The sequence below is a fragment of the Rhinichthys klamathensis genome, unplaced genomic scaffold (assembly GCF_029890125.1).
Source record: "Rhinichthys klamathensis goyatoka isolate OS25496 unplaced genomic scaffold, OSU_Roscu_1.1 h1tg000114l_1, whole genome shotgun sequence".
Lineage (NCBI taxonomy): Eukaryota > Metazoa > Chordata > Actinopteri > Cypriniformes > Leuciscidae > Rhinichthys > Rhinichthys klamathensis.
This window is the reverse complement of record NW_026606651.1, coordinates 3,658,132-3,671,150: the sequence shown is the minus strand read 5'-3', so window position 1 is coordinate 3,671,150 and position 13,019 is coordinate 3,658,132. Positions and strand designations below refer to the sequence as shown.

The following is a 13,019-nucleotide window of genomic DNA, read 5'->3' as shown; positions in this document are numbered from 1 at the left end:
GGGTATTTATCTAATTTATTATTTAGTCATCTGGATGTGTTTCTCTACATGATGTTCTATTATGAGCTGAACAAAACATAATTCATAAAATTAAAGTGGACTGTATTTATTTATTGCCGTGCCAGTGATTAACAGACAAAGTCTGAGTGAATTAGCAAAATATAGCATTGTACAAAAATTACAGAAAAAAGATATTCCTCTTAGAAAAATGAAGGTAAATCACTAATTAAAAGCAACTAGGTGTAATCGGGGTATAGATAAAGGTAGGGTATGAACAAAATATTAAAAACGTATTCAAATTAAAACCTTTATAAATCGAAACAGATTATTTCTATGCAGGGGCGCCGCTAAGGGGGGAAAAGTTAGGACGATTCTAAGGGCCCACACACTTTTAGGGGCCCCAGAAATCGATTTTATTAATTGAACGGGTGCAGCAGTACCTATTTTTTCATGGGGCCCAAAATCCCTGGCCGCACCCCTGTTTCTATGTAAATCTGGTATGGAGATAAATTAAGCCATGATTTGACCAAAGACTAGTTTGATTTTACCATTTACTCACTCCAATATAGTAGGTGGCGGTATGCAGCTTTTACAATGCTCTGTAACCCGTCAAAACACTAGAAGAATTATAAATCTTTTGCGCGCGCTGGATCATGATCAGATTACACACTTCACACACAAAGGAAAACAGACGACACGCACTTTCTCCTGCTTCATATTTTAACTCACATAAGGTAACTTTTTAAAACAAATATCATATTCAACAAAAATATGATTACCCTAGAGGTTTACTACAACTTTTAAAAATATGTTTTAGCATGATATATTTTGGTTATCTACTTTTATTTTTTCACTGGTAATAAAAAAACGAATAGGCCTAACTTATTGTAAAGGATAAAATGCGCTTGTTGTGACTTATCTGTGAAAGAATTTACAATAATAATAAAAATTTACAATGCCAACATCACTCTTGATCAACACCAGCAAAGAAAATGAATAACAGCATTTTGAATTATTTTCCGGTGACAAAATGCTAAATATTATATGATATGCTATATCTGATTTATAAATATTGATTTTTGCATTTCTAAGCTTGGCTATTGCCATTGTTTATGTTGAACATATTGAAATGTTTAGCCTTAATCTAAATGGTTATGGTAAAGATTGTGGAATGTCTGTTTCAGAAAAAGCCGACTGACAGCAACAGTGAAGCCAGAAGGGCGTCACAAACTGGTGAAAAGGTGCAGGTAGGTATTTCAACAATAATTTGGTAATTGCTCATGTCTCAGCCAATAAAGACATCAAAGTCAAGTAAATAAGCAAATGCAAAAGAACCAAAGATTTTTTCTTTATTTAAAAAAAAGTATTTTTAATGACCCATGTCTTTAATCATTAGTTCAAAGACACTGAGTTGTCAAGCTCATAAAAATAGCACTATAAAAGTAGTCTTTTTATAGCTTGTGAACTATATTCCCAGACTTCTGGATCCTATCTATGGGATGAATTAATATAGTATCAAAATGATTAATACGTGCAAGCACAAATATCAATGAACTTGATTAATGTTGCAGAAATGTTTTACTATCCACAACCAAATGCCTTTCAACTTGCGTGTGCAAAATTCAAAATTGAATGAATGTGTTGCAATTTGTACAAATAGAGACATTTCTGTGAATACAAATGTTTTCTTTTGTATTAGTGTATCATAATTTGGGCATGCAACAAAGAAGATGTGCATGTGTGGATCAGGTGACGCGCGTGCATTCGTTGACCTCTTTCCTGAGTCAGGGGGCTTTCGCACTGGCAGTTTAGTTCGGAACGGGGCAAGGGTTTGCATGAAAAATCGCTAATGTGAACGCTGTCATGGGACCCGGGTGCGCACTGGGGTACCGAACCCGAGACTACCTGGAGGAGGTGGTCTGAGTTCGGTTGCTCCCGAACCGTGCCGCGGTTCGCGTGAATGTGAAAGCAACACGGACTCGGGTGCGCACTTGTTCAGGAAGTAAAGTGACCTGCGCATGCGTTTTTAGCTTATTGTGATGTATTTAGTTAAATAAAACGCTTGTAAGGGATTATAGTGTTGATGTTTTACCTTGGAAACGAGCGAGAGTGAGCCTGCGTGCAGTGTATTCGTGCATTGCGCGTGGAATCAGGGCAACAAAGTTGGAAATCCACTGTCTCCTAAAAAGAGTCCGTTTGCAAGCAGCAGAAGTCCACCTTATGTGACACACGCACAGTAAACCTGTAGTGTTCACTCAACTGCGCATAATAGCAGCGAATTAATAAAAAAAACACAATATTGACCCACGTTCTGTTTTCTATCATGCGCCGTGCACGTTTGCGATGACGTCATATGCACGCAAACGCACCAGGGTTCGATAGAATCAAGTTGTGTGTGAAACCAGACCAACGCTGCGGGGGACGCCGGGAACAAACGCGCTCGGGCTCGGACCGCAGCAAACGAGCCCAGTGTAAAAGCCCCCTCAATCTCATTTGATTCATTTGGATTTTGAGACTTTCTTTTCGCGGTTTTTAAGCATTTCACAACCCACACACAAACAAATAGGCCTGGTGCTAGTTATTAATGTGTGCACAACTACACATCTATTTGACAAATTCACAAATGTGCGTCACTACATTTAAACTAATACAATACAACTTGTGTGTGCAAAATCCTGATTCACATGAATGTGCAGCATTTTGTACAAATAGACACATAGCCTAGTTGTTAATACAAAACCTCGATTTTGTATTAATGTAGCTCAGTATTTGCGCATGCAACAAGTAAAGCCCCGTTCACACCGCCAGCGACTTTGTCACTGGATGTCGCTATGCTCTGTACTGTGAAGTTGCTTGTGGGCGTTCGTAGTGCTGTCGCTCTAATGTTATTGGTAGACTGCACATCTGTCCATATCTATACAAAATACCATCACAAGTGATATATACAACTATATAATTTTAATTTGACTTGGAATAAATTACTTTTAAGGCTAAAAAGAAACCGTATGCTGTTGAGAGAGTGTTTTTATCTTACCAGTGTTCGGTGGATTAAATCATTTACTAGATTAACGATCGATCAATCAACAAATTAAACTCACTCATACTGTCATAAATTATTAAAACGTCATTCGAATTTGACAAATAATCAAGGAAAATTGTAAAATGAACTGCAGCAGTACTAAATGTGCATCATAAAATTACAACACTCAAACTATAACATTAAATGTATGAATTAAACTCACTGAGACTGTCGACAGTTTCTTTTCCATGCATCATTTTATTATCCATGTATGTGGTTACAGTCAAATCATATAAAACAGTGAAATCGTCCTCGAACTCTTCTGTCTTGCCTGCACTCGAGACAGTGACGCGTGAGCTCCACTGAAAGTCTTCTTTCCTATTGGTTGTTGCTCGCGAAAATCGCTTCTCATTTGCATAAAGTTGAAATTTCTCAACTTTTGTCGCTTGTCTCTTGACACGCCCACATTCTGTCGCCAACGGTCACTGTTGCTCACGTCGCCGGAAGTCGCCAGCGCTCCATTGAAATGAATGGGGCTTTTTCATGTCGCTGCGTGTCGCTGGCGGTGTGAACGGGGCAGATATGCAAGTGTGGATCAGGTGACACGCGTGCATTCATTGACTCGTTTCTGAGTCGATCCTATTTGATTCATTTGGATTTTGAGACTTTCATTTCGCCGGTTTCCACACACACTGTCTGAGAAAACCTGCTACCACTAGATGGCAGTATTCTGCTAAAACAGACGAGGGCAGCGTAATCGAGCGATCTTCCCCATTTACGTTTAATGTGAGTGATATTGAAGCACCAAATTTACTACACAATGTAGGCCTACCTTATTAATAAAGTATACTTTGTATAGGCAAACAGATTAAATCAGATTATGAACAACACCCATAGAAAACCAATATAAAATGCTTAACGTGCAATCGCGCGTTGCATGTTCAATAAGGTGTAGCTATACTGAGTTTTAATATCATCGTCTTACTTCATTGACGTTAAGCTTTTTCTTTTTAATAATAGGCTCTATGGGAGGAAAAATATGTAGCCTACAGACAATAGTATATATAACGCGACGCGCAAAGTTTTACGTTAATGGCATTTTCCTTCCTGAGCCTGTTTAAAAAAAAATTAAATTTCGCAGTTGGGTTCATATTATAGGCTTATTTTTGAAAATCACCAGTGTGTGTAGCTGCATGGTATGCATGAGCTTTTGACGCGCTAATCACGTCGCATGATGCATAAGAAACCTTCACTAACTGCTTTAAAACGTAGTACATTTGTTTTATTAAAATTACTTTTAATATTTAAAAACAGACATTTTCCAAATTCCAAAGCTCGTAGAAGTTTCCTGACTGACTTACTACAAGTAAAATGTTGACAATACTTGTATGTAGCTTAGGCTATTTGCAGAAAAAATACTGTAATTCACAAAAAGGGTTTTGTTCAAAATGGTTGTAATAGTAGGCTATATAGTGACTAGACTGAATTACTACAGGTGAAATTGTCCCAATACCTCCCTTCATGTATTTTCAGTAAACAATTATTTTTTTAGTGTAGCCTACTTCACCAAAAGGGTTTTTGGTGACCTATTACAGGTGAATAATGGAATATTTCACCTGAACGTATACAACCTTTGGAACATGAAAAGTTAATAAAGCTCAACATTCAAAAGGTAAATAAGGATTTCCCACTTGTATTAGTAGGCTTAGGCGATTTCGCCACGTGGATGCCCAATTGAAGCTCTCACAAGCACAAAATGCAGGCATAGAATATGTTAATAAAGTCTTTATTAACGCATTTTAGACGAACAAAAACAGGTAGGCTAAGCCAAAGACTGAGGCTACAATATCCATAAATAAATGTTCACAAATACCCATGAAAGTAAAACTGAAAGCTGAAAAACACAGTAAACCTGACTTGGGCTTAAAAAGACTTTGCCACTTGTTGGTAAAAAAAAAGAAAAAAAAGTAGCGCAATACAAGATAAACGCAAAACACATCAGATACAGTAAGCCTTAGGCTTAAAAGGGCTATAAGGTGCCGTTGGTGGCCTAAAACAGAATATTAGCCTACTTATTTTTATCTTTCCTCGCGCTGTGTAGAAATAATATTGAATCAACCGTCCCTGGGTTGAGACGGTTTCTTCTCGCCTCTATGACACGACCTGCGGAGCTGAATGTGCGCTCACTGGCTGCACTTGATGCTGGAACGCAGAGAATCCTCCTTGCCAATGCACGAAGCCTCGGGAAGGTGGGTGCCTGTCTCTCCCAAAATTCAAGCAACCGGTCCTCGTCACAGTCATTTAGCGTAAAGTGTGCAGCACGGTACCGCTCCAATTCGTTCGTTAGGCTCACATCAGCGGCATCATCGGCCCATTCAGCGAAGTCCACTCTAGGTCTTTTTTCTCTCTGACTTTCGTTAGTGACGTCTATGGAAGGTAAAATAGCATTTGTCAATAATGTAATTTACCAGAATTAAATTGAAATACCCCATTCATCATTAATAACACAGCCACTTACCCTCGCCTGTAGATATCCGTGGTGCTGTAGTGCTTGAAGTCTCAGGAGAGTTCGCGGCTTCAAAAGACACAGGGCATATGAGGTTGCTAACGATTTTGTGGAGATTTTTCCTTTCAGTCTCGGTCATCATTTTCAGACTTTTGTAGCGGAGGAAGAGAGCGATTTTGTGCGTGTCTGTGAGGATTAACTTTTGATGGAGTAGAGCAAGTGCGCGCGTACGGAGCAAAGCCATGTACTCAGGGTCTCCAAAGAATGGTTGGCAGTGTGCGCCCAAATTTCCCACAGCATCACTAAATGCAGTGTCGGGTAGTCCTCTCCCTGCAACTCCTCAGATGCTTTCTTGAAAGGCTCCAAGAAATCTATCACGGTTGTGAGCGTGTTTTGATATATGCCTTCCATGCGCTCTGACTGCCCCCTGCTTTCGAGTAGCTTGTTAATTTCCCTGTATTGCTTGCTCACAGATTTAAGCATGTCACTTTTGCTATTCCAACAAGTCTCACACTCTTGGACTAAGCCATGTGGGAGAGCTGTGCTTGCACTGGCTTTTTTAAGATATTTGACAATGCCCTTGCACGCGTCAATCATCTCCGTTACCTCCTCAATGTCAGATCCACTGAACGTATGTTTCAGAATTGTGTTCAGAACATGGGCTGCACTTGGTATCCAGTGATAATTTTTTAGGGCAGCTTTAATGTTAGAGCCCTGGTCACTCACGAGCACCACTTGATCAAATGAGATCCAGTAAGAACACAGCTGCTCATTAATCTGTTCGTGGATGTTGATTGCTGTTTTGGGCAATGTGCAATCGAATTCCACTGGCTTCCCAGCTTCCAATCCGCTGTGATATAATGGCACGTCAAGACAGTGAGGGACCTTCTGTTAAACTCATCAGTCCACATATCAGTCGTTATTGCAACCCCTCCATTGTCATGCACCGCTGACTTCAGAACCTCGGATAAGGCTTCTTTCTCGACCATGGCCTGTTTTTTAGCTCGATCACAGACCGTCTGCCTATGAGGAAGCACTCCATTTGCATCGACTGAGCCATAACGTGCTCCAATGTTGATGAGACCCTGAGCCACTTTCGTAAAACCTTCCCCTGAAACAATATCAAAGGGGCGCAGGTCTGTGCAACTAAAGTCCACACAACAATCCACAAATTTACTCTTCACTTGAAGAGGAATTTTCGTGTGGTCAGGGCGCATAAAGGCATCTATAGTTTGTGGCCTGGGTTGGCCTGACGCTGCTCTATTCGGCTGTGATGGCTTCCTGGCAGAGATGGGGACTCGAGTTTGAGACTCGGACTCGAGTGCGACTTAAGTCACACACACAGTGACTTCAGACTCGACTTGAGACTCGTCCTCGAAAGACTTCAGACTCGACTCGGACTCGAGCTGCGGGACTCGTGAACAATGTTTATTTTTAGGAAACGTCTGATGAGCTCGCTGTTATCCCCCTCCATCCGTTACCTATAACCTGCCTACGTAACCACGTACTACGTGGCCTATTGCTGGCAGCGCGCGCGCGACCACACATGAGAGGATAACAAACAAAAAGTTCGACTGCCTCAGCCGCTGCTGTGCCATTCATCGTTAGCTTTAGGTTCAAAAACTTCAAACAAGACGCGCTCAAAAGAAGCGCTCAGTGCAAAATATGCAGTATCACGATAAAAGATTACAACTACATCTACTTTTATCAGGCGTCTGAAAACGCACCCTGATAGGTGAGTAAACATGTTTAGCTCAGCATTGACCATCTACCGTTACCTTGCTTATTGCTTTAGCTACCTAATGTTACGGGAGGTTAACTCCGATTGTCTTCCTTATGAAATATGAATGAGCGTTTGTTTAATTGCCAAACTTGTGGTGGTCGATTAACGTAACGTTAATCATTTACGTGCCGCTGGCTGCCTGTTGTCTACAAACAGGTTACAGGATTATTGTTGTTTATGTAACGTTACAGTTTCATTTAGTTATAACGTTACACTGGTTTGAGAGTCTGGGATGTGTTGACTTACAGTATATAAGCTATGATTAGTTGCATAGGCAGTGCAGCCAGAAGAAGCCAGAAATGTTTTGTGGCCCATACCTAGTGTGTTAAGAGAAGAGAAGGTTAACCAGTCTGATCTCACCCTTTGGATTTTTTTATTTCTAAACATTTTGTTCTTAACAAGTTACATGCCATAAGTTGGTCAGTTGCTTCACATTTACACTAAAGATTTTAAGCATTTGAATGTTTTGGAAGTGCACTGTAGTGTTAAAAATTTCATTTGGATGCAATAGTTTATTTGCATTTAGCTACACTGATGTTTTGCACTAAATAGGAGTGTGTCAATTTTAGTGTTGTGAGTTATATCATTTTCTATATTTGGTCTTATGTCTTGGTATGTTCAAGCTACAAGGCAAAATAAAGAAATTAACTAAAAGTAAAGCATTCTTGGTGTTCTTGTCATGTTGCAATAGCCTGTTTACACTGATTATATACCAAAATCAAAGCTGATACTGTATGCTAATAGATAAAGGAGTCATAATAACATATGGTACCACTTTATTTTGATAGTCCACTTTATACATTCTACTAACTATAAGTAACTTTGCAGCTGCATGTCAACTAACTCTCATTAGAGTATTAGTAGGCTTAATATCTGCTAATTATGTATTATAATATCTTATTTTGTTGGTTCCCCAACAGATATTCTACTGACTATAAGTAACTTGGCAACTACAAGTCAACTTGTTCTCCAAACCCGAACCCACATCATAACCTGACAGTCTACTACAGTCTACTAATACTCTAATGAGAGTTAGTTGACATGTAGTTGAAAATGTACATGGTTAGTAGAATGTCTAAAGTGGACTATCGAAATAAAGTGTAACCTAACATATTACATGCTTTGAATTCCTTATATAAAGCTATGCAGTGTTCTAAGCAACCTGGATGGGTCGCTGTACGTGATGCAACACTTATAACCACAAGAGACTTGAGACTTGACTTGGATATCATTAAAAATATTTTTGGATGACTCGTAACCGCGGGTGGATCAACCCGCGCATCACTGGTGGGGACATTTCGGTTTTGCCGTTGAGTATAATACTGAGGAGGAAAAATAAACGGTAAACCAAAAAATAGCCTACTCAAACGGAAACCTCAAAATACAGGAATAGATAGCTGACCTAAGTGAAATTGCACTTTACATTCTGAATGAAGGATACTGTACTGGAGTACTGTTAAGTTTAATTAAGATGGTTTATTTATGTTTACTGAAGTGCAAGTATGTTTATTTGAAATGGTCAATTTATGTTTACCAACTTCACATGTATGTTTATTTTCAAAATTGAGGAATTTATGTGTTCCCCAGTTTGTACATGGGCTACCAGCAGCTGTGAAATGTCAGTGTTAATTTTATATTATACAATACACTCGGAACTTTCTTAGCTTTTAAATAAAAGAAAGGAGTAGCCTATTGCAATAAATCATTTTTATTTTTTCTCCTTAACCTCTTGCTGTTCCTATTGGCTAAGCATAGAATAACAAAAAAAAAAACACTCTTATGTGTCAAGCCATCCGAACCGAACCGAAAACCGTGGTTAAAAAAACCGAGGTCTGTATTGAACCGTGGGCTAACTATTGTTGCATCCCTAATTGACACCATTATTTACATTTGACCGGAGCACATGCAACTTTCGCCCGTAAAGGGAATGGGCGTGAAGTTTCCGGACAACGTGCACTACACAGTTTAGCCAATCACAACACACCGGCCCAACTAACCAATCTGAGCCCATTGCCTGTTTCTGAGGGAGTGGTTTCATAGTCAACCGGTCTTTCAAATGACAGGAGAAAGCGGCTTACAATAAAGGTGAAATTTATGAAAAATAAGACTTTAAAAAAGAAAAACCACGAATACATGTTATATTGCACCCCATAAACACAATCATGCAAAGAAAAAAAGCAGTAAACCACCCCTTTAGAGGACCTAACAGTCTTACATACTTTGAGTGCACTTTTCATTAATTCTGTGTGGCAATATCATAAAATTCAATGTAATTTTGGTAATGTTAAATGTGTTCAATTAATAACAATAATGTATGCAATTTTAATGATGCTTATGCCATTGTTCTAGAAAAGAATAAATATTACGAGCAAGAAAAAGGGAAACAATGGCCGTAATCCTCTAAAGGTTTGTTGCATGCTGACATATCTATCATTTGATGAAGATTATTTAGGGGTCTCATGAAAAAGTTTGTGTGGAATTTCTCTAGCTAAAACATTTGGGAAAGACAAAGCCTGTTGATACCTGCTTTAAAATCCATATCTATTTAGAGTGACAATTTATTGCATTGCTTATTATTTACAATTTGATGGTAAACCTTCACTTGTAGACTCATATTAACAGTACTGTTGTGTTGACATTTACTCAGGAAAGGAAGAACGATTTTAGCAAGGATAATGTTAAAGAGCTTCCATCAAAATGCCATATGCAGCAGGTATGTGAATTTTAATGGTACTTGGTGCTTATCAATTCAAATGCCTTTACCTGTATTACGCCTCTGCAGATCGCCGTGGAATCAGTGGCTGATCTTCTACTTCATGAATAATACACCTAAATGAAAGAATAAAAAAAATAAAAGTGCACATTATGAACATTGTGATCAGTGACTTGTGGATCCAAATGAAATGTTGCACAAAATGGCTAATCATTTTATGGAAATCATTTATTTATAAATGCTTTTTGTATTATTGTTCTTCTGAATTTAACAGTGCGACAAGGGGCAAAGCCACAGTTTCAATTTCCGCTACAAATTCAAGAAACATGCGGTGGCGTGTGATACATCATACATCAAGACTGTGATTGATGCTCTTAATACAAACAAGATTTTCCAGAAGATTCAAAAAGAAAACATGGAGAAAGAAATCATCATCAAGAGATCCAAAGGAGAAGTTCCTAGAGCTGCTGTGAAGACCGATTTCCCCTGCTGTCTTATTGAAAAAGATGAGCTCTTAGACATAACCTTCGTCAAAAATACTGGAAATGATACAAAGGAAAAAAAAACTGAAAGGCTTTCATTCTCCAATCAATCAGAAAAATTTGTAATCTTTTACATTAAAACAAAAGGAGGGGTGAAAGTGAGACGCTTAATGAAAAACCATGAGCTGAGGAAGAAAGTTGAGGATGTCTGTGTGTACGCACTCAAAGAAGAGAAACTGAGAAAAGCTCTTCGGCGTGATGGACGCTTCATCAATGTCATATTCAAGGAACAGTATGCACTCAGTGAGTTTGGTAGCGAGACAATCTGTGGAATGTTAGACACTGTAGAGCATCTTGATGGAAAGCATTTTGAGATAATTTTTATCAGTGATGAAAAACAGTCAGACAGCCAAGAAGACTTATCGAGTGATATCAGCACTGAAATGAATGAAGCTCCAGCCGCTGTTTTGAAAGAAAACGTCGATCCTAACCAGCAACCTGTCAACACTGAACAAGAAGAAACTCAAAAGAGAAACGCAATGAAATCCACAAATACTTCAACTAATTTGTTTAAAATAATTCCACACTCGGAAGAGATTCTGGGAATTCTGCGTGCTCAGTTTAAAGATTTACTGGAGACGTTAAAGCAGCGAGAGAACCTTAAGAAAAAGTCTCAGGTCCAGAAGTTCTTCAGAGCAGAATATGATAAAAGTGTTGTGAGTTTCTCTGAGGTGTATAAAATAAAGCAGCTCATGAAACTCTCTGACTCGGTGTGTCAGATTCGAGTGGAGGGATTCGCCAGAGGAACCGGCTTCCTACTCTTTGGGCAATTTATTCTCACTAACGCACATGTTGTTAGGGAATTTCTCGAGTCTCCAGACAAGCTTTCTTCTACAAAGTCTTTAGAAGCTGCATTTGATTTTGAACGTCTGGACTCAAAGGTGAAGCTGGTGCGGGTCAAGAAACAGATTGCTGCTTACTGTTACATTACAGACCCCAACAATAGGCGTCTTGACTTTGCTCTTCTTGAACTGGATGCTGTTGATGAAATCACAGGTCGTCCTGAGTTGCTCAGTCGTTTTAGTGCTGGCCCCCTTCCTAGCCGCGGTGGGATCTGCATTGTGGGACATCCAGAAGGTGGGATTAAGAAAATGGACCCCTGCTTCATCATTGGGAAATATAATCTACGAGAGGCTGCAGATAAACACATATCTGAGAATCGTGATTTCATTAATGTGATTACACAGAGGCGTTTTGATGATCAATGGGGCATTTATGAAAACCAGATGAATTATCATTCTTTTTTCTTTCATGGGTCATCTGGCTCTCCAGTGTTTGATGAACACTGCAAACTGATTGGTGTGCACACTGGTGGATATGTGTACCCAGGAGAAAAAGGTAAAACTAGAAGCATTGCGGAATATGCCTATTCCATGCAGCCCATCCTGGAAATGATCAAAGCACAGGCAAGGATAAGAGGTTCGCGTGATATTGTTAATATCTTAGAAGCCTACAGCGATAAATGCTATGAGTCTGGAACTGCAGATCAAGAGAATCAGACCGACTATGAGATGGAAGATGCTGATTGAAGTCGTCCACACATTTGTGCCGCCATTTCTTTGGGAAAACATGACATCAAGCCTTCAACTGTGAGAGATTCTTCACTGTCATTATGGGGTTTCACGTTTCATATAATTCTTAGCCATTAACGTGTGTTCAAAAGCAGTTACACTTGGTTTCTCTTATTTTTGACAAGTGACAAGTCCTGGATTTCACCTGTGGGTGATTGTGGGTCTGACTCGTGCCAAGCAAGCAGAATCGTAAACATTATTCATTTGGCAGAGACTAAAATTAGAGCTATTTATTTCTTTACATTGTTTTTCATACATGTGTATTCATATCCATACATACTCATTTCACTTATGCAACAATTCATTCACTCATATATCTTTATATGCATTTTTCTTATATTTTAACTTTTTTGTCTTGATATAGTGATATTACATTGATTTATCTGAATGTTTTGTCTTTGTTGTAAGAGATCATGTTTAAGCTTTAACAATAATCCTCTTTGAATCGCACAAATACACCAAATTAATTGATTTGACAATCACTGTAATAAGAGACAACAATACACAATCAAATCCCCACTAAAATAAATACATTTAGAATGATGTCTTTGAGGGTTAAAATCAGGACTCACAAAAAAAACCCAGATCATTGTTCTTCATACCTGCTTGATGAATGTAGATGTCAAGATTTGTTGGCAAGATTTTAGGATCTTCAGTTTGTTGGGTCTGAAATTTGTTTTGAATGTCCTGTAAATAAGAAAACATTGAATCTTTATAAATAATCTTATGTTTAAACACTGAATGAATTGTAAAACAAAACATTTCATTTGTATTACACACAAAATAAATTAAATAAAACATGAAAAGGCTTGATGTTTTCTGTCTTATGTTAATCTATTTCCCAGTAAAAGTTTCGGACATATTGAAAGTTAATTTAAAAAAAGT

The 13,019-nt window shown here is 38.6% G+C and overlaps 1 protein-coding gene across 2 annotated transcripts; it reads left to right on the top strand.

Moving 5' to 3' along the window:
• The first annotated feature begins 956 nt into the window (after positions 1-956).
• On the top strand, positions 957-12,456 carry LOC130088176 (serine protease FAM111A-like). Of its 2 annotated transcripts, XM_056254824.1 has the most exons (5): positions 957-1,022; positions 1,185-1,247; positions 9,658-9,714; positions 9,956-10,021; positions 10,296-12,455. In XM_056254824.1, exons 1-5 carry the CDS (start codon positions 993-995, stop codon positions 12,090-12,092), a joined length of 2,013 nt encoding a protein of 670 aa, XP_056110799.1. In that variant the 5' UTR covers positions 957-992; the 3' UTR covers positions 12,093-12,455. The 2 variants fall into 2 exon arrangements, with proteins under 2 accessions (XP_056110799.1, XP_056110798.1); XM_056254823.1 differs by lacking the exon at positions 957-1,022 and having other exon boundaries at positions 1,073-1,247; positions 10,296-12,456.
• The last annotated feature ends 563 nt before the right edge of the window (positions 12,457-13,019 follow it).